General features: G+C 50.6%; 2 protein-coding genes across 5 annotated transcripts; both read right to left on the reverse strand.

Annotated features, from left to right (window-relative positions):
- Positions 1-6,821: 6,821 nt before the first annotated feature.
- On the reverse strand, positions 6,822-17,198 carry LOC105707106 (cytochrome c oxidase subunit 6B1). The gene is made up of 4 exons (XM_012437900.2): positions 17,092-17,198; positions 14,463-14,579; positions 11,736-11,836; positions 6,822-7,010 (listed from the first exon to the last, which is right to left on the reverse strand). Exons 2-4 carry the CDS (start codon positions 14,566-14,568, stop codon positions 6,957-6,959), a joined length of 261 nt encoding a protein of 86 aa, XP_012293323.1. The 5' UTR covers positions 14,569-14,579; positions 17,092-17,198; the 3' UTR covers positions 6,822-6,956.
- Positions 17,199-19,984: 2,786 nt separating this feature from the next.
- Positions 19,985-23,124, reverse strand: ETV2 (ETS variant transcription factor 2). 4 transcript variants are annotated; one of them, XM_012437921.3, is made up of 7 exons: positions 22,711-23,124; positions 22,344-22,433; positions 22,176-22,259; positions 21,831-21,911; positions 21,125-21,604; positions 20,486-20,598; positions 19,985-20,203 (listed from the first exon to the last, which is right to left on the reverse strand). In XM_012437921.3, the coding sequence occupies exons 2-7, from the start codon at positions 22,411-22,413 to the stop codon at positions 20,003-20,005; spliced, it is 1,029 nt and encodes a 342-aa protein (XP_012293344.2). In that variant the 5' UTR covers positions 22,414-22,433; positions 22,711-23,124; the 3' UTR covers positions 19,985-20,002. The 4 variants fall into 4 exon arrangements, with proteins under 4 accessions (XP_012293344.2, XP_012293353.1, XP_012293361.2 ...); XM_012437930.3 differs by lacking the exon at positions 22,344-22,433; XM_012437938.3 differs by lacking the exons at positions 21,125-21,604; positions 21,831-21,911.
- Between the last annotated feature and the right edge of the window lie 3,064 nt (positions 23,125-26,188).

The raw sequence follows: 26,188 nt of genomic DNA on the forward strand, positions 1-26,188 counted from the left end.
TTTATAGACCTGAAATTCCAGATTGTGCAGGACTCGGCCTCTGAGTCCCAGGCTCCCATGGTGGTGGAGGGGTTAGGGGTGGAGGGGTGCAAGCACCACCTGGTATCTCTCTTACCAGGACATGGGTCATCCTGGGAGCAGAAGCAAGATCCAAATCGGGGTGGGGTGTGGTGGCTCAGGCCTGTAATCCCAGCACTTTGGGAAACTGAGGTAGGTGGATCGCTTGAACTTAGTAGTTTGAGACCAGACTGAGTAACATGATGAAACCCTGGTTCTACAAAAAATGCAAAAAAAAATTAGCCTGTCGTGGTGGCTCATGCCTGTGGTCCTAGCTACTCGGGAAGCTGAGGTGGGAGGATCGCTTGAACCTGGACGACAGAGAATTCAGTGTGCCGAGGTCATGCCATTGCACTCCAGCTTGAGTGACAGAGCCAGGCCCTTTCTCAAAGAACAAAAAAAAATTCACTTTGGACCCATAGATGCGTCTTGAATCCCAAAAGTGTCTCTTCTGCTGTGCGACCTTGGACAGGTGGCTGCTTCTCTGAGAGTCCAGGAGCCTGTGGGGAAGTCCAGGCAGGGACCCCTGCCGACCCCAGGGCTGGACCGAGGCAGAGCAGTGGGGGGATGAGGGGACAGGTGGAAGGGGTGCTTAGGAGGCTGATTACATGGGCGGTGGGCTGAGGCAGAAGGATGGCACCCAGGATAGGTGTGTGAGGGGAGTCTCCGATGAGTACAAGCGGGAGAAGAACGTGCTAGAAGATGAGAGGGGGCACACTGGGCTTGGTTGCAGAAAAGTCCCCGTTGTCCCCAACACACACAGAGCAAGCAGAGACATTTATTTCTTAAGGCTGCAGAATGAAAGAGACCTAGGCTCGCCGGGCGCGGTGGCGCCTGCCTGTAGTCCCAGCTACTCGGGAGGCTGAGGCTGGAGAATCCCTTGAGTTCAGTAGTTCTGGGCTGTAGTGTGCTATACCGATCGGGTGTCCGCACTAAGTTCGGCATCAATATGGTGACCTCCCAGGAGCGGGGGACCACCAGGTTGCCTAAGGAGGGGTGAACCGGCCCAGGTCGGAAACGGAGCAGGTTAAAATTCCCATGCTGATCAGAAAGAGACCTAGGCTCAAATCCCGGTTCCGCCTTTGCATTTGCCCATCTGTGAAATGGGTATCATTAGACCACTTCCGGGGAGGATGGGGACGCAGCCAGCGCTTTTCCCCTGGGGATGGTACTGCGGGCGGCCGCGCCCTGCAGCCTGCTCCCGAGACGCGGCGGTCTCTCCGATGCCGCCCCCTCGCGGCGCAGGGCTGGCTCTGCAGGCGAAAATGGTGGGGCCTCCCAACACCGTCGCCGGAATTTCTCAACCCCAAGGCTAGGCGGTTTATTGCCTCTGATGTTGGAGCCATGGCTCCCCCTTGCGGTGTGTGCGAATTCGGCAAACAAATGACACTGAAAATCCCAGAATCAAGACACTTGGCTTGGTAATAAGAGACATGAGATGTTTTCCAATTAAAATAGTTAATTTGGTTTTACTTAACCCACTTTAGATTTTAAAATAGTTTTTCTGGAAATGGGTGGGGGGATGAGTCTCACTATGTTGCCCAGGCTGGTCTCAAACTCCTGGCCTCAAGTGATCCTCCCACCTCAGCCTCCCAAAGTGCTGGGATTACAGGTGTGAGCCACTGTTCTTGAACAGTTTTTTAATTTATATGTATATTAAAGAAATTATAAATAATGTACATGAACAAAGTACACAAGTACACTTTATAAGTCTGAGCTTAAATAATTTGCAAAATAATAAGGCCATGCTAATAAGTGGACTTTTTTTTTTTTTGGAGACAGAGTCTCACTCTGTCGCCCAGGCTGGAGTGCAGTGGCTCTATTTCTGCTCACTGCAACCTCCACCTCCCAGGTGCAAGCGATTCTGCTGTCTCAGCTTCCTGAGTAGCTCGAATTACAGGCATGCGCCACCATGCTCAGCTAATTTTTGAATTTTTTTTAGCAGCGATGGGGTTTCACCATGTTAGCCAGGCTGGTCTCAAACTCCTGACCGCAAGTGATCCGCCCGCCTCAGTCTCCCAAAGTGCTGGGATTACTGGCATGAGCCACGGCGCCTGGCCAATATTTTCATTTTCAGAGAGTTGGTAACTGTTAAAATTTGCAAGTTATATAAAATGTCCAATCAAAGCAAAACAATCAATGGGGCGTTAACACGCCACCAGTCATAAAAGGTATCTATTTTGCTCTGAAACAGAAAGCTGGTGTACTCTGATGTCAAACTTGAATTTTCATGATTATTTCTTACTGTTACATAAGTCAGTCTTCAAAACAATAAATGTTGAGGTGCTAATTACTTCTTTAAAAAAATTACAATGCCAGCATCTCCTAAGGCTGAACATACGTCTATCCTATGACCCAGGCCATTTGTCCCTGGGAACTCGCAACAAACTACAAAACAACAAAGCCTGGATGGGGGTTAGAATCTGACTTCAGAGTTGCCACATTGTATTATTTAAAGTGTCCAGTCTTCAAAAAAAAAAAAACAGTTGGGGCGGGCGCGGTGGCTTAAGCCTGTAATCCCAGCACTTTGGGAGGCCGAGGTGGGTGGATCACGAGGTCAAGAGATCGAGACCATCCTGGTCAACATGGTGAAACCCCGTCTCTACTAAAAATACAAAAAATTAGCTGGGCATGGTGGTGCATGCCTGTAATCCCAGCTACTTGGGAGGCTGAGGCAGAAGAATTGCCTGAACCCAGGAGGCGGAGGTTGCGGTGAGCCGAGATTGTACCATTGCACTCCAGCCTGGGTAACAAGAGCAAAACTCCATCTCAAAAAAAAAAAAAAAAAAAGTTATGAGACATTAAAAAAAATAAGAAAATAGCAAGGTGCAGTGACTCACACCTGTAATCCCAGCATTTTAGGAGGCCGAGGCGGGCAGATCACCTGAGGTGGAGAGTTTGACACCAGACTGACCAACATGGAGAAACCCTATCTCTACTAAAAATACAAAATTAGCTGGGTGTGGTGGCGCGTGTCTGTAATCGGAGCTACTCAGGAGGCTGATGCAGGAGAATCACTTGAACCCGGGAGGCGGAGGCTGTGGTGAGCCAAGATCACATCACTGCACTCAGCTTGGGCAATAAGAGTGAAACTCTGTCTCGAAAAAAAAAAAAAAGAAGAAAAAGAAAATACAGCTTATAAAGAAGGGGAAAAAAGCAATCAATACAAACTGTTTCTCAGGAAGCCTAGACATTGAACTTGCTTTAAATAAGCTCCTGTAAATATGTTTAAAGAGACAAAGGAAGTCATCTAAACAACTAAATCAAAGTATGAGAAAGTATATCACCAAATAGAGAATAAAAATTAAAAGTAGAATTGTTTTTTGAGATGGAGTCTCGCTCCCTCAGGCTGGAGTGCAGTGGTGCCATCTTGGCTCACTGCAACCTCCACCTCCCAGGTTCTATAGATTCTCCTGACTCAGCCTCCAGAATAGCTAGGATTACAGGCGCCTGCTGCCATGCCTAATTTTTGTATTTTTAGTAGAGATGGGGTTTCACCACGTTGGCCAGGCTAGTCTTGAACTCCTGACCTCAAGTGATCCGCCCACCTTGGCTTCCCAAAGTGCTGGGATTAGAGGTGTGAACCACCATGCCTGGCCTAAAAGCAGAAATTATTTTAAAAGAACTAAATAGAAATTTGGGACTTGAAAAGTACAATAACTAAAATGAAAAACTTCAATAGAGGGTTCAACAACAGATTTGAGTAGGTGGAAGAAAAGATCAGTGCATATGAGAATAGATCAGTTGAGATGATCAAATCTAAGGAACAAAAAGAAAAAAGAATGAAGGAAAATGAACAGAGCTTCAGAGACCTGTGAGACATCATCGAATAATTGGAGTCCCAGAAGCAGAGGACAAAAAGGAAGGGGTAAAAAAGTATATGAAGAAAGAATGGCTGAGAACTCCCAAAATCTGATGAAAAAAATCATTAGTCTATAGAGCCAAGAAGCTCAACAATCTTCAAATAGGATAAATTCAAAGATATCCATCACTAGACGTATCATAATCAAATTGTTGAAAGATAAAAAGAGAACCTTGAAAGCAGCAAGAGAGAAGTGACCCATCACATATAAGTAATCATCAGTAAGAGTAACAGGTGGGCCGGGCATGGTGGCTCACATCTGTAATCCCAGCACCTTGGGAGGCTGCAGCAGGAGGATCGCTTGAGCCCAGGAGTTGGAGACAAGCCTGGACAAAATGCGCAAACCCCATCTCTACAAAAAATAAAAATACAAAATACAAAAATTAGCTGGGCGTGGTGGCAAACACCTGTAGTCCCAGCTACTTGAGAGGCTGAGGTTGGAGGATCTCTTTTTTTTTTTTTTTTGAGACGGAGTTTCGCTCTTGTTACCCAGGCTGGAGTGCAATGGCGTGATCTCGGCTCACCACAACCTCTGCCTCCTGGGTTCAGGCAATTCTCCTGCCTCAGCCTCCCGAGTAGCTGGGATTACAGGCACGCGCCACCATGCCCAGCTAATTTTTTGTATTTTTAGTAGAGACGGGGTTTCACCATGTTGACCAGGATGGTCTCGATCTCTTGACCTCGTAATCCACCCGCCTTGGCCTCCCAAAGTGCTGGGATTACAGGCATAAGCCACCAGGCCCGGCCCTCTTTTTTTTTTTTTTTGAGATGGAGTGTCGCTCTTGTTGCCCAGGCTGGAGTGCAATGGCAGGATCTTGGCTCACCACAACCTCCACCTCCCAGATTCAAGTGATTCTCTTGCCTTGGTCTCCCGAGTAGCTGGGATTACAGGCATGCACTACCATTTGCGGCTAATATTTTGTATTTTTAGTAGAGAGGGTTTCTTCACGTTAGTCAGGCTGGTCTCAAACACCTCAGGTGATCTGCCCACCTCACCCTCCCAAAGTGCTGGGATTACAGGCATGAGCCACTGCATCCTAAATATCCATTTTCAAATCTGCCGGCATGGAAATTATATTCCAGTGGTGCAATGATGAAGGATATTTGGCACGTTAGTAGTAAGTGCTTAAGAAACAGAAGGAATGAAGGGGCACAAAGCAGGAGGGGTTGAAGTTGTAGGCTGAGTGGTCAAGCAAGGCCTCACTAAATGAAGACCTGAAGGTGCTGAGGGGGTGAGCCTGTGGGCAGCTGGTGGACAAACATTACAGGCCGAGTAAACAGCAAGGGTAAAGGACTCAGGTTGGAGCCAGCCTGGTGTGACGAAATACTTCATTTGCTCACGGAGTTTCTGCGCACTGAAGAGGCTAGTGTGGCAGGGACCATGTGAGCAAACGGAAATAGATCAGGGAGTAAATGGGCACCAAATCAAATCAGATCAATATATTTACAAATACTTCTAGATGCAAGGGCTATCTCTAAAGGAATGTACAGGAAACACTGGAATGGGTGACAGCCCCTGGGCAGAACTCGGTAGCTGGACTCAGGGAGGTTAGCACCTTGACTTTTCACTGGCTGTCCTATTTCATTTGAAATTTTCCTGGTGTTGGCTGGGTGCAGTGCCTCATGCCTGTAATCCCAGCACGTTGGGAGGCTGAGGTGGGCAGATCATCTAAGGTCAGGAGTTGGAGACCAACCTGGCCAACATGGTGAAATCTTGTCTTAACTAAAAGCACAAAAATTAGCCGGGTGTGGTGACGGGCGCCTGTAGTCCCAGCCACTCAGGAGGCTGAGGTAGGAGAATCGCTTGAACCTGGGAGGTGGAGGCTGCAGAAAGCTGAGATCATGCCACTGCACTCCAGTCTGGGCAAAAAAAAAAAAAAAAAAAAATAGGTATCTGGAGGCTGGAGAGTAGTTTGAACCCAGGAGGCGGAGGTTGCAGAGAGCTGAGATGACACCACTGCACTCCAGCCTTGGCAACAGAGCAAGACTCCATCTCAAAAAATAAAAAATAAATAGTATCTCCAAGAGATACATATAGTTACTTATTTCTGGATAAAATATAATCTCCAGGATTAGCTTTAAAATGATGTAGGGTGGTGGTGGGGGAGTGGTCGTTAGAGATAAAACAGATTGGTCATTTGTTGACAATTGTACACACAGCCTGCTAATTTTGTATTTTCTTTTTAGTAGAGACGGGGTTTTTCCATGTGGTCAGGCTGGGTCTTGAACTCACAACCTCAAGTGATCTGCCCGCCTCTGCCTCCCAAAGTGCTGGGACAGGTGTAAACCATTGTGCCTGACCAGGAGCTCTTTATTGTACAGGCAGTGGCTCACGCCTGTAATCCAAGCTCTTTGGGAGGCCGAGGCTGGTGGATCACCTGAGGTCAGGAGTTCGAGACCAGCCAGGCCAACATGGAAAATCCCTGTCTCTATTAAAAAGAAAATACAATATTCAACATGGTGAAACCCTGTCTCTACTAAAAATGCAAAATATAGCCGGGTGTGGTGGCATGCCCCTGTAATCGCAGCTACTTGAGAGACTGAGGTGGGAGAATTGCTTGTACCTGGGAGGCGGAGGCTGCAGTGAACTAAGATAGCACCACTGCACTCCAGCCTGGACTGATTTTTTTTTTTAAAGTTAAATTAAATTTGGCTGGGTGTGGTGGCTCACGCCTGTAATCCCAGCACTTTGGGAGGCTGAGGTAGGTGGATCACAAGGTCAGGAGTTCAAGAACAGCCTGAACAACATGGTGAAACCTCATCTCTATTAAAAAATAAAATAAAATAAAATTAAAGTTCAAAAACAAAACAGAAAAAATATTCACTGGACCCCCTCCTTGGTCAAAGCACTGATTCCAGCCAGCTTCTTGCCCAACTGCCCAGCTCATTCACATGTACAGTCTCACTTTTCCAACGAGTTTTTATTAGCAGTTAAGTCATGATTTAGGATCCCGGGGCAGGGATCACTGGGTGCTAGGTCTCCCTTTACCACCTTGGGAGAAGGACAGAGGATGCAGGAGAGGGTGGTGCAGCCAGTTCAGATCTTCCCGGGAAAAGTGCCATCAGCCCGCTGCTCGTCCCAGTCTGTGACCTGTGGAAAGACAGTGTTACTCCCTCTGAGGTGGGGAAACTGAATGGGTGGGCTTCTTATCTTCCTCACTTTGCCCACCTATTTGTTCAACCAATATCGATGGGTACCTGCTGTGTGCCAACCTCTATTCCAGGGGCCAGGGAATCAGCAGTGACCCCGAAAGAGAAATCACTGTTCTGAATGAGCTGACATGCTGGGAGGAGAGCTAAGGGCAGGAAAACCCCAAGCCCACTGCAGAGCTGTCGCTGGGGAGATCTGTCACCGTACAGAGCCCCAAGGGCGGGCCCTGCTTCCAGAACCTCGGGTCAACACTGTGCTGTCTGTCCAAATAGGGGAGATGGAATAGTAGCCAGCTGTGAAAAAAAAGAAGGTTGATTGATGTTCTGGCATTACCTTCAAGGTACACAGTTGAGTGCAAAAACAGTGCCAAACAGAATATGCAGTGCAATCCCACCACTGACCCCAGGCAATGCTTCGTACAAGCGATGACGGAGGCCAGGTGTGGTGACTCGGGCCTGCCATCCCAGCACCTTGGAGGGCCACTGCGGGAGGACTGCTTGAGCCCAGGAGTTTGAGACCAACCTGGACAACACAGCAAGACCCCCATCTCTACAAAAAATAAAAAAATAACCTAGGCATGGTGGCTCATGCCTATAATTCCAGCACGTTCGGAGGCTGAGGTGGGAGGATCACTTGAGCCCAGGAGTTGAGACCGGCCTGGTAAACATGGCAAAACCCTGTCTCTACAAAAAATACAAAACTTAGTCAGGCATGGTGGCATGCACCAGCAACTAGGTCCCAGCTCCTAGGGAGGCTGAGGTGGGAGAACTGCTTGAACTCAGGAGTTCAAGGCTGCAGTGAGCTATGATGCTACCACTGCACACTGCACTCCAGCCTGAGTGACAGAGTGAGGCTCTGCCTCCTAAAAAATAAATAAATAAATAAATAAATAATGGGCCAGGCGTGGTGGCTCGCGCCTGTAATCCCAGCACTTTGGGAGGCCGAGGTGGGCAGATCACAAAGTCAGCAGTTCAAGACCAGACTGGCCAACATGGTGAAACCCTGTCTCTACTAAAAAATACAAAAATTAGCTGGGCATGGTGGCTCATGCCTGTAATCCCAGCTACTTGGGAGGCTGAGGCAGGAGAACTGCTTGAATGGGACCCAGGAGGTGGGGGTTGCAGTGAGCTGAGATCGGGCCACTGCACTCCAGCCTGGGATACAGAGCGAGACTCCATCTCAAAAAAAAAAAAAAAGATGTTAAGGCCCATGTCAAATTTATACTCCCTAAAAGCAACACTCTACTCTTTGTGGACCTCACAGCCAGTTACAAGCATATACATTTTTTATAAAAAGGTTTCTTTTTCTTCTTTTTTTTTTTTTTAGAGACTGGGTCTCCCTATGTTGCCCAGGCTGTAGTGCAGTGGCTATTCACAGGCGTGATCCCACTGCCGATCAGCACGAGAGTTTTGACCTGCTCCGTTTCCAATCTGGGCCAGTTCACCCCTCCTTAGACAACCTGGTGGTCCTGATCCTGGGAGGACCATATTGATGCCGAACTTAGTGCAGACACTGATGGGCATAGCCACTACAGCCCAGAACTCCTGGGCTCAAGGGATCCTCCCACGTCAGCCTCAGCCACCCGAGTAGCTGGGACTACAGGCACGCACCACCGCGCCCAGTGCATATACATTTTATACACATACATGCTCACATTTATATGCTATAAGGCAGGGGTCCCTGAGCCCCAACCAGTACCTACCAGGTACTGGTCTGTGGCCAGTTAGGAACTGGGCCACACAGCAGGAGGTGAGTGGCAGGCGGGCGAGAGGAGCTGCCCCTGTATTTACAGCCACTCCCCAATGCTCGCGTTACTGCCTGAGCTCCGCCTCCTGCCATGTCAGCGCGGCATTAGATTCTCACAAGAGTGCGAACCCCATTGTGAACTGTGCATGTGACGGATCTAGGTTGTGCGCTTATGAGAATCCAATGCCTGATGATCTGTCACTGTCTCCTGTCACCCCAGATGGGACCGACTAGTTGCAGAAAACAAGCTCAGGGCTCCCACTGGTTCTACAGTATGGCGAGTTGTATAATTATTTCATTATATAACGTAATAATAATAGAAATAAAGTGCACAATACACGTAATACACCATCCACAAACCCGTCAGTGGAAAACCTGTTTTCCATGAAACCGGTCCCTGGTGCCAAAAAGGGTGAGGACCACGGGGGTAAGGAACAGTGGATGAAAGCATGGACAACAGAGGCTGAATCTGAATCCCTGCTCCATCACTTCCCAGCTGTGCGACCGTGGCCAAGTTAGCCTTTCCGGGCCTCAGGTTTCCAATTCTGTAAAATGAGGATACTAACAATAGTACCTGCCTCATGTGGTTGTTTTAGCATGTTGACCTTATGTGATGCTAACATGGCTGGGTGCGGTGGCTCACACCTGTAATCCTAGCACTTTGGGAGGCTGAGGAGGGTAGATCACCTGAGGTCAGGAGTTTGAGACCAGCCTGGACAACACGGTGAAACCCCATCTCTAATAAAAATACAAAAATTAGCTAGGCATGGTGGCAGGCGCCTGTAATCCCAGAAACTAGGAAGGCTGAGGCAGGAGAATTGCTTGAAGCCGGGAGGCGGACGTTGCAGTGAGCTGAAATTGCACCACTGCACTCCAGCCTGGGAGACTGAGTGAGACTCTGTATCAAAAAAAAAGAAAAAAAAAATAGTGCTGGGCCACGCACAGCAGCTCATGCCTGTAATCCCAGCACTTTGGGAGGCCGGGAGACCAGTCTGACCAACATGGAGAAACCCCGTCTCTACCAAAAATACAAAATTAGCCGGGTGTGGTGGCACATGCCTGTAATTCCAGCTACTCAGGAGGCTGAGGCAGGAGAATGGCTTGAACCCGGGAGGCAGAGGTTTCGGTCAGCCAAGATCACACCATCACACTCCAGCCTGGGCAACAAGAGCAAAACTCCATCTCAAAAAAAAAAAAAAAAAAAGGTGGTAACAACAGAGCTGGCCCATAATAAGTGCCATCTGTTCGTGCCTACTTTATTTACACACACATACCATACCATAAAAACTCCGTCCTTGCAAATTGGGTCCTAGTATATAAACTGTTCTGCAACTTGCTTTTCCTGTGTCTTAGCATTCTTTCTAAGTGCCAGCATGTAGATCACCACAGACTCTATAAAGACTATCAAGATAATATTTTAACTTGGGTTATTTCCAAATATTCCCCATTACAAACAACTCTGCAATGGGCATCTTTGTACATGAAGATTTTTGTAGCGTGCCTAGATACGGAACTGCTGAGTTAAAGAAGAGTAATTTTTTTTCTATTTTGAAAGATTCGGCTGAGTTCTGTGGCTCTCACTTGTAATGCCAACACTTTGGGAGGCTGAGGCAGGCAGACTGCTTTGAGCTCAGAAAGTTTGAGACCAGCCTAGGCAACATGGCAAAACCCTGTTTCTACAAAAAATACAAAAATGAGGCCAGGTGTGGTGGCTCGTGCCTGTAGTCCCAGCTACTGAGGAGGCTGAGGCAGGAGAATCACTTGAACCCACAAGGCGGAGGCTGCAGTGAGCCGAGATCATGCTACTGCACTCCAGCATGGGCAAAAGAGCAAGACTCTGTCTCAGATGGATGGATGGATAGATAGATAGATAGATAGATAGATAACACCAGGCACAGTGGCACATGCCTATAGTCCCAGCTACTCAAGTGGCTGAGGCAGGAGGAACATTTGAACCCAGGAGTTTGAGTCCAGCCTGGGCAACACAGTGAGACGCTGTCTTTAATTTTTTTTTTTTTAAACAAAGGGCAGGGGCATAGCAAAGAGCTACTAAATATTGACAACAGATTTGCTCAGATCAGGGTTGAAAGGACTTATTGTGTTATTATTTAGAAATGCACACTGGGTCCGGGTGTGGTGGCTCACGCCTGTAATCCCAGCACTTTGGGAGGCCGAGGTGGGTGGATCATGAGGTCAGGAGTTCAAGACCAGCCTGGTCAACATGTTGAAACCCTATCTCTACTAAAAATACAAAAAATTAGCTGGCATGGTGGTGTGCGACTGTAACCCCAGCTACTTTCGAGGCTGGGGCAGGAGAATCGCTTGAACCTGAAAGGCAGAGGTTATACTGAGCAGAGACTGTGCCACTGCACTCCAGCCTGGGTGACAGAGCAAGACTCCATCTCAAAAAAAAAAAAGAGAGAGAGAAGAGCACACTGAAGTAGGCAGGGGTGAAATGCCATGTCTGGGATTTGCTTTAGAATACTTCTGCAAAGGAAAGAAAAAAAAGAAAAGGGGTACATGAAGAAACTGTGGAAAAATCTTGATAACTATTCATTTTGGGTGATGGATGTATTTGGAGGTCAATGAATTATTCTCTCTACTTTGAAAATTTTCATAATAAAGAAGGACAGGACTGCACCAAATTGTGACTGTACAGGGATGAGAGCCCAGTGCTGAGTAAGTATCTGGAGAGTGCGTGAGTGAGCTACACCTAGCGAGATGCCCTAGTCACCTCAGCTGACAGCCCTGACTGCTTGAGGGGCGTCAGCAGGAGAAAGGGAGGCAATTCTAGGAGGGAGGAAAGGCACTGAGTCACTCCCTCTGCCCCTCACAGATGAGCTCCTACCAAGCCACCACACTCCTCTCTGCTAAGACCCCCACCCCAGCATCCAAAGGGCCCTGGTAGGAGGCACATACCCAGGATATGGGGCAGAGGGACTTGTATACACGCCGGTACCACTGGCACACAGACACATCATCTCCTTTAGCATTCAGTGCCTTCTCACAGCGGTGGAAGTCTGCGAAGAAAGGGGGTCAAGTCAGCCCAGATCAAGAGCTGGAACACATTTCTTTTCTTTTTCTTTTTTTTTTTTTTTAAAGGCAGTGTCTTGCTCTGTTACCCAGGCTGGAGTGCAATGGTGTGATATCGACTTATTGCAACCTCTATCTCCTCCCAGGTTCAAGTGATTCTCCTGCCTTAGTCTCCCAAGTAGCTGGGGTTATAGGCACCTGTCACCACGCCCAGCTAATTTTTGTATTTTTAGTAGAGACAGGGTTTCGCCACGTTGGCCAGGCTGGTCTCGATCTGCCCACCTCGGCCTCCCAAAGTCCTGGGATTACAGGTGTGAGCTACTGTGCCAGCCATGGAACACATTTCTGGTCAAAACTCAGTGAGAAATACTTTTTACTTCATCATCAGTTATACAGACATAACAATAACACACAGACAGGAAACATATTTTACAAGTGTAAGAACAAGGGCTAGACATCTTACTAAATTGATATTGCAACCCCTGCCCCAGAGAACTGCTGTTTATTTCTGGCACCGGGAATGATGGGGAAAGATGAGTGGCATGTGTGCAGACTGTGGAAATCCAGAAACAAGACAAGAGAAGTGGGGAAGATAATCTTGATGCCAGGATGTTGAGTCCTAAGAATGAAGGCAGAAAGGGAACCATCTGGTGTTTTTTTTTTGTTGTTGTTGTTTATTTTCTGAGACGGAGTTTTGCTCCTGTTGTCCAGGCTGGAGTGCAATGTCGCGATATTGGCTCACTGCAACCTCCGCCTCCCAGGTTCAAGCGATTCTCCTGCCTCAGCCTCCCGAGTAGCTGCGACTACAGGTGCCCACCCCACACCTGGCTGATTTCTCTTGTATTTTTAGTAGAGACCGGGTTTCACCACATTGGCCAGGTCTTGAACTTCTAACCTCCAGTGATCCACCCGCCTTGGCCTCCCAAAGTGCTGGGATTACAGGCATGTGCCACTGCGCCAGGCCAATCATCTGGCAGACAATCTAGGCCGGGTGAGCTGGTTCATGCCTGTAATCCCAGCACTTAGGGAGGCTGAGGAAGGCAGATCACTGGAAGTCAGGAGTTTGAGACCACCCTGACCAATATGGAGAAACCCCGTCTTTACTACAAAATACAAAATTAGCTGGGTGTGGTGGCACATGCCTGTAGTCCCAGCTACTTGGGAGGCTGAGGCAGGAGAATCACTTGAACCCGGGAGGCGGAGGTTGCAGTGAGTTGATATCGTGCCACTGCACTCCAGCCTGGAAGACAAGAACAAAACTACATCAATAACATAACAACATAACACAAAATATATAACATAAATAAAAGAAAACATAAAATAAAGTAAAATAAAATAATAAACATGGTGGTAAAAAACAAAGATGTGAGGCCAGGTACGGTGGCTCACACCTGTAATCCCAGCACTTTGGGAGGCCGAGGTAGTGGATCACGAGGTCAGAAGTTCAAGACCAGCCTAGCCAACATGGTAAAACCCCGTCTCTACTGAAAATACGAAAAAATTAGCTGGGCGTGGTGGTGGGCGCCTGTAATCATTCCAGCTACTTGGGAGGCTGAAGCAGAGAATTGCCTGAATCCAGGAGGCAGAGGTTGGAGTGAGCCGAGATCATGCCACTGCACTCCAGCCTGGGTGATGGAGTGAGACTCAAAAACACAAAAACAAAAACAAAAAATTAGCCAGGCGTGGTGGCACGTGCCTATAATCCCAGCTACTCAGGAGGCTGAGGCAGGAGAATCACTTGAACTCAGGAGGCAGAGTGAGCCGAGATCGTGCCATTGCACTCCAGCCTGGGCAACAAGAGCAAAAAACTCTGTCTCAAAAAAACAAAAACAAAAACAAAGATGTGATCACCCCTACTTAGTAGAGTTACTTCTCTGTTGGGGAGTGCATGGTGTTGTGTTCCACAGAGGGCATAAGGCAGGCAAGGAAGAGGAGAGGAGAGGGTGGGTAATGTCTACTTTTCTACCCAGGTTATGGTGGCACAAGGGGTTCTCTTTGGAATTATTCAGCTGTACATGTTTTTTATGTACTTTCTGTTCATGTTACATTACACACACACATACACATTAAAAAAAAATCATTGTAGGGGCCAGGCACAGTGGCTCACGCTTGTAATCCCAACACTTTGGGAAGGTGAGGCAGGAAGATTGCCTGAAGCCAAGAGTTTGAGACCAGCCTGGGCAACAAAATGAGACCTCTTCTCCACAAAAAAAAAATTAGCCAAATGCAGTAGTGTGGGTCTGTGGTCCCAGCTACTTGAGAGGCTGAGGCAGGACAACCTCTTGAGCCCAGGAGATTGAGGCTGCAGTGAGCTATGATTGTGCCACTGCACTCCAGCCTACGTGACAGAGTGAGATCCCATCTCTGAGGGGAAAAAAACCCCACAAAAACAAAACCATAATAATAATAAAAAATTAAAATAAAAAAAAATCATTGCAGGAACCAAAGTCTGTAACCTAAGCCTGGACCTGAACAGCAAGTGATAAGACGCATGGGCCCTCCAGAGGAAGGATGTCCAGAAGAAGAGGTAGGATGCTGGGGTGGATGGGTCCCCTAGGAAGAGGCAAGAGGTGAGGGACTAGAGGTGTGCGGCCAGGGAGAGGTCCTGCTTACCCAGGTAGTTCTGCCAGCAGTTCCTGGTCTGGTTCTGGTTGGGAAAGCGGCTGTCAAAAGGGGCGGTCTTGTAGTTCTTGACTTTGGACTTCATCTCTTCCGCCATGGTGCTGAATCCTGGAGGCGAAAGGAGTGGGTGTTGGTAGGGGCCCCGAGCAAGCCAGACTACCCAGGATCAATGGAAGAGAGGAGGCACAGAAGAATGGTGGGGGGTGTGAACAAGTTCCTGCCTCTCAACATACACACAGAGATGAGGGGCAGGGCGCTCCACACATCTGAGTGTGGAAGTCGCGGCAGGGTTGGGGTGCAACTCCTCAGCAAAATCAAGCCTGGTTCCCAAATAACATGAGCTAACACTCACTGAATGCTTACTACATGCCAAGTGCTGTTTTACACGCTTGACTCCTACAGCCACTCTAAAAGGTAGGAACGCAGGAACTATTACTATCACCACTGCCCAGACGAGGAAGGAACAGGGTGTCTAAGTGACTCCCTAAGGTTATCTGGCATAAAAATAAATGGTGGGCTACCTCCATTGTTGGCATAATCTACACTGCAAAGGTTATTCATCTTTTTGGTGCCACAGACTCCTCAGTGGTCTGACGACTCTCATAAACCCCTCACTGAATATGTTTTTTCTTTTTTTGAGACTGCCCTTGCTCTGTTGCCCAGGCTGGAGTGCACTGGTGCGATCTAGGCTGACTGAAGCCTTTGCCTCCCAGGTTCAGCAATTCTGTTGCCTCAGCCTCCTGAATAGCTGAGATTACAGGTGCCCACCACCACGCCCAGCTAATTTGTTTTGTATTTTGAGTAGAGACGAGGTTTCACCATGTTGGTCAGACTGGTTTCGAACTTCTGACCTCAGATGATCCACCCACCTTGGCCTCCCAAAGTGCTGGGATTACAGGCGTGAGCCACCAAACCTGGCCTGAATATGTTTAAATGTATTAAAACATTGCATAAGTTCCAGGAGTACATGAAGAAGTAAAAAAAAACCTGAATAGTATCACAAAGAAAACCAGTTATATCCAGCTGAGGATTCATTAAGAAATACAATTTTGGCTAGGTGCGGTGGCTCACACCTATAATCCTAACACTTTGGGAGGCCAAGCCAGGTGGATCACCTAAGGTCAAGAGTTCAAGACCAGCCTGGCCAACATGGTGAAATCCTGTCTCTACTAAAAATACAAAAATTAGCCAGGCGTGGTGGTGGTTGCCTGTAATCCCAGCTATTTGGGAGGCTGAGGCAGGAAAATCGCTTGAAACCAGGAGGCGGAGGTTGCAGTGAGCCGAGATCACAGCACTGCACTCCAGTCTGGGTGACAGAGCGAGACTCCCTGCAACCTCACTCAAGTAATCATGAGGGGATATAGTATTTTGTGACATCTGCAGTTATAATGCGATATAAGAATATCTGTGATTTTAGGTGGGGTACTGTGGCTCACACCTGTAATCCCAGTACTTTGGGACCCTGAGGTAGGAGGATCACTTGAACACAGGAGTTCGAGACCAGCCTGGGTAACAATGGAGAAACCCCATTTCTACAAAAAAATATTAAAATTAGCCAGGTGTGGTGGCGCATGCCTGTGGTCCCAGCTACTGAGGTAGGATCGTTTGCGCGGGGAAGCAGAGGTCACCGTGAGCCAAGATTTCGCCACTGTATGCCAGCCTGGGTACACAGAGACCGTCTCAAAAAAGGAGAAAAAACTGTCTATGGTTTTGATTGCTAACAAAATCACAGCTGCTGCTAGTACTACCGAGGTTGTTGCCCCAAAAGGTTAATACACAGATGTAATTCCACCCCCTCACCCCAATTCAAATACTAGCATTTCTGGAATTCTCCCAACTCTGCGGACCCAGGGTTCAACATCTTTAATATAATGTCTCTGAAGAAGTGACACATAATGTTCGTCAGGAACCTGAGAGAAAGTGTCTATATTTGAGGGAATCCCTAGGAGTCGTGGGGCTATATAGAGACTTGCAGAGCAGTGTCAAATTCAAACGATGCAAAGTGGTGGTGGGGGGTCTGGAGCACTAAACGGTCTTTCAGTAGGGAGGTGGGGTGTAAAACACCAGCCGCTGGGGCACAGATGCAGTCAGAAGGATGGTTACCGGCGATATCTCGACCCGGTATCTGAAGATGAGGGTGCTTCGGAGGTGACGCTGCGGCCCCTCCCACGTCCAAAAGGGAGGATGGACAGGACACCAGGGAGCCAGGCTGCAGCCCAGGCAAGCCGCGGGAGGCCACGCCTGTGAATTAGCGATGAAGAGCCCTGGAGGACAAACTCCTGGGCCAAATCCTGGTCGCTGTGTAGGCTCGGCTAGGTCCCTTGGTATCTCCGAACCTGTTTACTGTCAAAAGGGGATGATCCCAAGCCTATCTCATAGAACTCTCTGGTGGGAGAGTTAAATGAATTAATTTAAGTTGTTTGGGATGTTGCCTCGCATCAAGGAAGAACTCTTGTTATATCATTGTTAGCTCTTACGACGAACAGAACAACAGGGTCCCGGGGCCCAGGGAGGCTGGACGCCGCCAGCCGGAAGCCTCAACCCGTTCTCGGGGAAGCTGGGGTCCAGATCCTCAGCCCGTTAGGCTGGGGTTCCAGGTTCCAGAACCCTTCACACTCACCTAAAGGCACCCCCGATGCACCTTGCAGCTCAATGTGACCCTCTGCAAAGATTCCGGAGTCGGACAGGAACCGGAACTAAGGCCAGCCGGAAGCTGAGCGAGATGGGCTATAGGGGAGTCTTCCAGGCGGCTAGAGCTCCCGCCCAGCGGCCAACGACGCCATTCAGGTCACGCCCAGCAAGAGAACTACGACTTTCTATTGGACTGAATGCTTGTTTATCATCACTCCTGGCCCAATTGTGAGCTTGCGCGGCTGGGGCTCGGACGCCTGTGGTTACCGGGTTTTATCACCTCCGGGTCTTCATTCGGAGAATGCGTGACAGATCCCGGGACTGGCTGGAGGGTCGGTGTGGGGAAAAATGTCTCAGCAAAAGTACTTTAATTCATGCAAGAAATATTTATTGAACCCTTTTTCTGTGTCAGGTATTTCTTTTCTTTTTTTTTTGGTGCCGTGACTCGGAATTCTTTTTTTTAAAAAAATTTTTATGACAGGGTCTTACTCTGTGGCCCAGGCTGGAGGGCAGTGGTGCGATCTCGGCTCACTGCAACCTCCGCCTCCCGGGTTCAAGCGATTCTCCCGCCTCAGCCTCCCGAATAGCTGGGACTACAGGTGCCCACCACCACGCTCGGCTAATTTTTGTATTTTTTTTTTTTTTTTTGGAGACGGAGTTTCGCTCTTGTTACCCAGGCTGGAGTGCAATGGCGCGATCTCGGCTCACCGCAACCTCCGCCTCCCGGGTTCAGGCAATTCTCCTGCCTCAGCTTCCTGAGTAGCTGGGATTACAGGCACGCGCCACCATGCCCAGCTAATTTTTTGTATTTTTAGTAGAGACGGGGTTTCACCACGTGGGTCCAGCTGGTCTCGAACACCTGACCAGCCTGTCTCTTTTTTTGTTGTTGTTGTTGCAGAAAGGTGATTTTATTCAGGCAGAGAAAAGAGAAAAAAGGAGAAGAGAGAAAACTTCCACGAAGAGTGTGGAAAGGAAATCCAGGAGGGGAAAGAGAGCTCCCACTATGTGGGAGGGGATTCCAGACAGCTGGAAATCCCCAGCCTGTCTCAAAAAAAAAAAAAAAAAAAAAAGCTTGGATCTATGAAGGATCTGGCAGAAACGGTTCCCTTTGGGAAAATGACTAACTCTGTGCTTCTGGCCACAGAATAGTCCTTGTCTCTGATCCTTCTCTCATACCGGATAGCTGACCTAGAAATCCTGTTGGTTTTTCCTGCAAGTATATCCATAATCTTCCTCTAGCCCATTTGGTTCAAGCCACCATCCCCTTCAGACTGGACTATTGCAGTAGCACACTCCCTAGCCTCCTGGCTTCCAGCTGCCTTCTGCAATATGCCCACCCTGCCAGAGGAATACTGGTCTGACTCCTAGTCTAAAGCCAATGTCCTCATAAATGATCTACACAATTTGGCCATTTTTTCTTTCTTTCTTTTTTTCCTTCCTTTCTTCCTTTCTTTCTTCTTTCTCTTCTTTCCTTTATTTTCTTTCTTTCTTTTTTTTTTGGACTGAATCTTGCTCTGTCGCCCAGGCTGGAGTGCAGTGGCACAGTCTCGGCTCACTGCAACCTCCACCTCCCAGGTTCAAGCGATTCTCATGCTTTGGCCTCCCCAGTAACTGGGATTATAGGCATGCGCCACCACACCCAGCTAAGTTTTGTATTTTTAATAGAGACAGGGTTTTTCCATGTTGCTCAGGCTGGTCTGGAACTCCTGGCCTCAAGCCCTTCTCCTGCTTCAGCCTCCCAAAGTGCTGAGATTACAGGTGTGAGCCACTATACCTGGCCCACATTGATAGTTTTTAGCAGTGGTGTGAGATCGTCCACCTCTGGGCCTTTGCTCTTGTTCCTTCTGCCTGAAACATTCTTTGCCTACCTGGCTTCTCAAATCAGCTGTCTCCTCCTCCAGGAAGTCTCTTCCACCTTTCTCCTCCTGGGCTAGGTCAGGTCCTTCCTTTTGGCCTCCCTCAATCCCCTGGAGTCCATCCCAGCTCAAAATACTCTGGTGATGGGTGTGTCTTCCCACCAGACTGTGAGCTCCCTGAGGGGAGGGTCCAGGGCTGTCTTGGTCCTTGCTGTATCCCCAGCATCGCCCACAGGATGACCACACAGCAGGCTATCTTTAGGGACTCAGTGACTCTCAGAATGGCATAGGCTCTCTTTAGAGTGTAGGTCTGAGTTCTGTGTCCTCTGGCTTGGAGTGGGGAAAGAGTGGGTGGCATTGGGGTGCAAGCACTAGATTTAATTCCTTGATCATCCCTAGCACTGGGAGGACACAGAGTAAGCCCTTTTCGGAGTCTGAGTCTTCTCTTCAAGGGGACACAACAGACAGATATACTTTCATGATTGGATCTGATTCCTCTACAAGTCCCGACACAGGGCAGGCACACAGTAGGCCCTATGGGCTTTGGGTTTAGTTTCTTTGCCTTTCCCATCACAGGGCGGGCACATGGCAGGCTCCCTAAAGGTCTGGGTGTCCTTTGGTCATTGCCCAGCACTGGAGGCGGGTGGTTCCTTACCCCAAAACTAAGGTCTGCGAAGACTGAGGAGGGAGTGAAGGCGGAGTCGAGAGGCGGGGCCTAAGGGGATGGGCCCCTGGAAATTGACAGCGAGGAGCAGGGCTTAGGGACCTAGGGGCTTAAGAGGCTTGGGACTGGTGGCCCGCACTCCAGGGTCTTCGGGGAGGAGAGGACTAAGACACTGCAGTCTTTTAGGGAGCAAGGATCCAGGCTCCTGGATTATGTGAGAGGAAAGAAATGAAGGCCCAGGCGCCTGAGTCTCCGAGGTGGGGAGGCCAGATTCCAACATGTGGAGCCGCACACTTAGGCTCCCTAGCGGGCGTAGTCAGTGTCAGCAGCGGGAAGAACGCATCAGACGAGCACGCGCGACTAGGTTTGATCGGGAATTTTTATTGAGTCTCTGCTCTCTGTCCGTCCCCCGCACAGTCCGGATAGGCTAGGCTGGGCACTCGGCCTCCGAAGCGGTACGTGTACTTGCGCCCCCCGCTCTTGCGCACGATGTCGCGACGATAGTAGTAGCGCAGGCCTCGGCTCAGCTTCTCGTAATTCATGCCGGGCTTTCTCTTGCGCTCGCCCCACAGCCGAGCCACCTAGGATAGAGGCCCGGCTTGGTAGGAGAGGGAAGGGGCGGGGCGGGCCTGGGGGCGGCGGGCAGTGCAGACTGGGGGAGGCCCCGCCGACTGGTGGAAACTGGGTTGGTAGTGGCAAGAGTCCACGCGGGAGACTGGGTTTGAGAAGGGTTGGGCGGGGCCCCAAGTGGGCCGGGGAGGGGCGGGGCCAAGGTCTAGGCAATTGAACCTAGCCCTTGGGCGGGGCTAAATTGAACTAGAGGAGACGGGGCAGGACTTGGCTGGGCAGGAGGGCTGCCCCACCTCTTTGGGGTCGCACAGCTGGAACTCGCGGCTGTTGCCTGTCCAGCGGATGCAGCTGCTACGTGCCCCGTCGTGGAGCAGCTCCAGGAGGAACTGCCACAGCTGAATGGGACCTGTGGGGTGAAGGGAGGGGCACACTCAGTTTTCCCGGCCCTAGATCACACCCCTTTAAATATTTAGAGGTCCGGGTCCTCCCAACTCGGGACACAGGAGTCCGGATTCCCCCTTCTCTGGGATCCACGAGTTCAGATCCCTCTATATAGGGGACCCAACAGTCAGCCTTGGGGACTCGGGCGTCCAGGGCCCCAGTCAGAGATTTAGGAGTTTGGCTTCCCCATCTTGGAGACCCAGAGTCTGGGCCTTCATCGCTTTCGTTTTATATAATCCAGGAGCCTGGATCCTCATCCCCTTGGTCCCTAGAAGACTAACAAGACTCTCTTAACAAGACCTCGAAGACCGTCTTAGTCCTCTCCTCCCCAAGGACCTGGGACTGCGGCCCACCGGCCCCTCCTCCCTCCAGTATCTATCCCTAAGCCCCGCCCCCTCGCTGTCAGTTTCCCGGGCCCCGCCCCCGTAGGTGCCTTTGTCCGGGCTCAAGGCTCCAGCCTAGCACTATCCGCCGTCTTCGCGGCGTCTCACCTCGGTGGTTAGTTTTGGGGCAACGAGCCAAACTGGCACGGTCCGACTGCAGGCTCTGTTCCGAAGAAGCGGTGGGAGCTGAGCTCTGGTACCCCTTCAAAGAAGTGGTGCCATCCGCACACAGCCCCGGGTTCCAGGAGGTGGTACAGTCCGGGCCCGTGGGCCCGCGCCACGAAATGGTACAGTCCGTGCGCGGCTCCCCGCCTACGTCACTGCCCCAGTAGGTGACGCCGTCGGGGCCCACAGAACAGTCCCAGCTGAGGGTGCTCCTGGCGGCCTGGGCGCGCGACCACGAGGTGACCCCTCCCGCCGTGGGGACACAGTTCTGGCCCGCGGCGCCTTCAGAGCAGGCGGCAGGGGCGGGGCCCGGGCCGGGAGGAGCGGGGCCCAGGGTCTGCGAGACGCCGCTCCAAGAGTCCCACGCTGTGCACGCCATGTCTGTCCAGTTCCCCGACCATGGAAGAGCTTGAGGGTCGGGTTCTGTGAGGAGTAACGGACCCCGAGTGAGGGGAGACCAGGTGCCCCCTCAAAAATTCTAGAGGTCTAAGCTCTCGGCCCTGGCACTTGGGGCCCGGCCGTCCCGGATCCAGGCCATGCTACCTTGAGGGCTCAGGTATTCTCAGTCCTCAAAGATCAAGAGTCTACACCTCCAGCCCCGGTGCCTTGGAACCAGTCCCCTCCTCCCACCGCCTTTCCCCACACTCACCCGCCCCCCATGGAACTTCTGGGTACAGTAACGCGGATCCCCAGTCCAGCTGTGGGAAGCCTGCCAGGGAAGAGCTCGTACCTGAGTTCAGGGAGGAGCGTGAGCAATGACAGAGACCCCTAACCACCCACCCTCTAGTCTGCTTGTCAGGGACTGGGAGTTATGATCCCCCCAGCCCCTATTTCAGCACCCCGCGACCCCTTCTCCTTCACCCTCAGGAGGTCAAGCACGCAGCCCCTCCCCACCCAGCCCCAGGAGCCTAGGCACGCCCCCCTCCTCCCTTTGCCCTAGGAGCCCAGCCTCCTGCTTCTTTCCCAGCACTCAGGAGTCCCAGCCTGCAGCCACCTTTCCAGCATGTCTCTGCTGTCGCTGTCGGCATGTCCCCTTGGAGCGCCAGATCAGGGACACAGAAGCCGAATTCGGCTCCTTCTGCAGGCGATAAGGGGTTAGGGTCAGCAGAGGCCCCACCTGGGCACCCTCCCCACACACGTTGTGGCAGCCCGGGCAGCCTACCCAGCCCTGCCAGCTTGTTCCCCGGAGGCACTTCCTGGGGGGATGCCTCATCCCAGTTCCACAGGTCCATGGATGCTCCTTCTGAATGTTCTGGGTTGGGAAAAGTCCACATGGCAATGGGTGAGCTGGTGACACTTGGAGGCTCTGGAGTCTGGGCCCCAGACCTGGCTTCCCTCAGAGCCAGGAGTCCAGGCCTCCGCTCCCTCCTTCCCCAGGAGCCTAGAATCTTGGTCCCGGGAGTGAGGGACCACAGCCCTCTCAGTCTCTCAGATCCAGGAGTCCAGGCCCCTGGCTTCTTAGGAGTCTAGTCCCCCAGGTCCTTTCTAACCCAGACACCCAGGCATCCAGTCCTCAGTTCATGGCTCACCTCTGGCGGGTTCCTCTGCCCTCAGCCGGGGGTCTCAGCCCCATTTCATACCATGCACCCCCTCCCCCAAGGGCCTGGGCAAGGGGGAATTTTCCGAGACGTCAGAGCAGGGGTCGCAGCTAGGCTCAAGTTGCAAGGGCGGAGGCGGAGCCGAGGCTGAGCTGCGACCCCTGCCTCGGGGATGGGCGCTGGCCTCTGGGGCTGCCTTGCTGCAGGGGTGGCGTGGGCTTGGACGGGGACTTGGGGAACAGCTGGCTGGGTGAGAGGGGGCGGGAGCTGGGAGATGTTTACAGGGTGATGGGGGCGGGGCGGGGGGCTTGGTGAACTGGTTCTCTGCCTCGGGGTCTTGATCCTGCGACATGGGGGAGTGAGGGAGGAGAGTCTGGGGTCAGCTGGGTTGAGCTGGGCTTATCTACAACAGGAAGAGGGATTTCCGGCCAGATCCCCCCACGCCCCCCAGCATCAGCTGACGTCACAATCGGCAGAGTGACTGTCAGGGATTGAGTGGGAGTGAAGGCCGACCCAATCTCCCACCAGGCCGAGTAGGGAGGGTGTCCTGGGGCTGCTTCTCAGGAGTGCCAATCATAACAATATTGACATCAACAATTTCAACAATAACAATAGTAGCAATAACAGCGAACATCAAATGAGGGTTCATTGTGTGACACCAACTATGCCATGTGCCTTCATTGAATCCTATGAGGCAGGTACAATACATACTCTCATTTGATGAAGGGGGAAATGAAGGCAGGCATCTTTCCACTGCCCTTCTTCTCTAGACCCCATGTCCTTCCGTGCTGTAATAGTTTGGGGCAATTGGGCAAATTGGAGTATGAACTGAATATGAAATATCATAGAATTATTTTCTTAGATGTGATAATGGTATTCAGGATGAAAGATATCGTCAGGAAATGAACTCAGATATGAAATGTTATAACGGCTGTAACTTGCAGTTGGGTGCTGTGGCTTATGCCTGTAATCCCAAAACTTTGGGAGGCTGAGGCAGGTGGATCACCTGAGGTCAGGAGTTCGAGACCAGCCTGGCTAACATGGTGAAACCTTGTCTCTACTAAAAATACAAAAAATTAGCCAGGCGTAGTGGCGGCTAATCTACTTGGGAGGCTGAGGCAGAACTGCTTGAACCCGGGAGGTGAAGGTTGCGGTGAACCAAGATTGACACATTGCACTCCAGCCTGGGCAACAAGAGCAAAACTCCGTCTCAAAAAAAAAAAAAAAAATTGTTTATGTAAAATTAAATGACTGGGTATCCTATATTTTTATTTGCTAACTGTGCAACCCTTAACCCAGGTAACTTGGCTTCAGACTGTGCCCATCCTGCTGTATTTTTTTTTTTAAGAGACAGAGTCTCACTCTGTCACCCAGGCAGGGGTGCAGTGGCACAATCTTGGCTCACTGCAACCTCTGCCTCTCAGGCTCAAGTGATTTTCCTGCCTCAGCCTCCCAAGTAGCTGGAATTACATGTGCCCACCACCATGCCCAGCTAATTTTTGTTTTCTCTGTGTGTCTGTTGAGAGGGAATCTCTCTGTTGCTCAGGCTGAAGTTCAGTGGCGCGATCTTGGCTCACTGCAACCTCAGACTCCAGGGTTCAAGCGATTCTTCCACCTCAACCTTTGGAGTAGCTGGGATTACAGGCATAAGCCACCACACCCAGCTAATTTTTTGTATTTTTAGTAGAGACGGGGTTTCACCATCTTGGCCAGGCTGGTCTTGAGCTCCTGACCTCAGGTAATCCACCTGCCTCGGCCTCCCAAAGTGCTGGGATTACAGGCGTGAGCCACAATGTCCGGCCTAATTTTTGTATTTTTAGTAGATATGGGGTTTTGCCATGTTGGCCAGGCTGGTGTCAAACTCCTAGCCTCAGGCTATCCAGTTGCCTTAGCTTCCCTAAGTGCTGGAATTACAAGCATGAGCCATTGCGCCCAGCCCATTCTACTCTACTTTAATAAATATATATTTACCATTAAAAGTTGCATATGGGCATCTTCCAATCGTCACCCAGCTTCTTGATCATTAACTACTTGCTGATCTGGTGGGGGGCACTGGGCTCCACGAGGGAGTCACTTTATCAGGGTCCCATGAGGTGGGAGTAGAACTGGGAACGGAAGCAGTGTGGGGTGAGCCACAGAGCTGGGGGATCACTGGTCCCTCTATCCATCCGGCATGGGGGCCTGAAGGGAGTCCTGGCCTCCCGTCCTTGAAGCTGGCCTCTCATCTGTCTCTCCATGTATCTCTGCCCTTTCTTCAGATTGGCATCTCTAGAGCTGGGTCTGTTGCCATGGGCCTGACTCTAGTGAGGCTTTGTCACCCAGTCTCTGACATCTGTCCCTCCCCACCTGTCTTCGAGTGCTCCTATCTATCTCACCTCCTCATCTGTCTCCATCTGTCTCTTGGTTTTCTCCCCACCTCCATTCCCACTGCACAGTCTCTGATGGTTCTCATTTCTCTGCCTCTGAGCCTCCTGCTCATGGCTCCATCTGTCTCTGTCTGCTGCATTATCTCTCTCTCTGTGTCTGTCTCTCCCTGTCCTCAAGAAGACTTGTGTACATTTAAAAAAGAAAAAAAAAGGAAGTGGGCTCCCAGCATTTTGGGAGGCTGAGGCAGGTGGACCAGGAGGTCAGGAGATTGAGACCATCCTGGCCAACATAGTGAAACCCCATCTCTACCAATACAAAAAACTAGCCAGGCATGGTGGCACACGCCTGTAGTCCCAGCTACTCGGGAGGCTGAGGCAGGTGAATCACTTGAACCTGGGTGGCAGAAGTTGCAGTGAACCAAGATCATGCCACTGCACTCCGGCCTGGCAACAGAGCAAAACTCTGTCTCAAAAAAAGAGAGAAGGCCGGGCGAGGTGGTTCACGCCTGTAATCCCAGCACTTTGGGAGGCTGAGGTGGGTGGAACACCTAAGGTCAGGAGTTGGAGACCAGAACATGGTGAAACCCCATCTCTTTAAAAAAAAAAAAAAAGAAAGAAAAACATTGAGTGGGTACTAGTGTAGATTCCTTACTGGATATATGTCACCTTGAGGCCTGGGCCTTTAGTGCACCAGAATAATGAGCAATGTACCCAACTGGTAATTATCCAGCCCCCACAACACTCACTCCTGAGTTTCGGAGTCTCCAGTGCCTGTTACTCCACTCTGCATGTCCACCTGTACCCACTGTTCTGCTCCCACTCGGGAAGTGACAATCACATGCATTTGTAAGCCTCCTTTCTGGAGTCATCCTCTCTTTCCGTCTCCTCCCGTGCCCCTATGCTTTAACCCAGGAGGTGGGGAAGCAGAAGCAGGATCAGGGGTAGGGAGGGCTAGTGATGGGGGGAAGGGACTTTGAGGATCCTGGGCTGGGTGGTCTGGCCCAGGTGGCAGGGGGCTAAAGGGCACTTCCTGCCAGGGAGGGAGGCCCTCACCCTCTGACCAGACTGGAAAATGTGATGTCAGAGAGGAGGCGGTAAGGCGG

This window comes from Aotus nancymaae, unplaced genomic scaffold (genome assembly GCF_030222135.1).
Source record: "Aotus nancymaae isolate 86718 unplaced genomic scaffold, 86718_ANA_hifiasm-v0.15.2.pri h1tg000028l, whole genome shotgun sequence".
Lineage (NCBI taxonomy): Eukaryota > Metazoa > Chordata > Mammalia > Primates > Aotidae > Aotus > Aotus nancymaae.

Coding starts and splice junctions, on each gene's coding strand:
- ETV2 (XM_012437914.2), bottom strand. CDS start 22,413: ATGGACCTGTGGAACTGGGATGAGGCATCCCCCCAGGAAGTGCCTCCG. Junction 20,599..21,124: donor CCCCAAAACTAACCACCGAG/GTGAGACGCCGC, acceptor TTCACCCCACAG/GTCCCATTCAGCTGTGGCAG. Junction 20,204..20,485: donor AGCTGTGCGACCCCAAAGAG/GTGGGGCAGCCC, acceptor CCTCTATCCTAG/GTGGCTCGGCTGTGGGGCGA.
- LOC105707106 (XM_012437900.2), bottom strand. CDS start 14,568: ATGGCGGAAGAGATGAAGTCCAAAGTCAAGAACTACAAGACCGCCCCT. Junction 11,837..14,462: donor CTGCTGGCAGAACTACCTGG/GTAAGCAGGACC, acceptor CTTTCTTCGCAG/ACTTCCACCGCTGTGAGAAG. Junction 7,011..11,735: donor CCCTCTGCCCCATATCCTGG/GTATGTGCCTCC, acceptor GTCTTTCCACAG/GTCACAGACTGGGACGAGCA.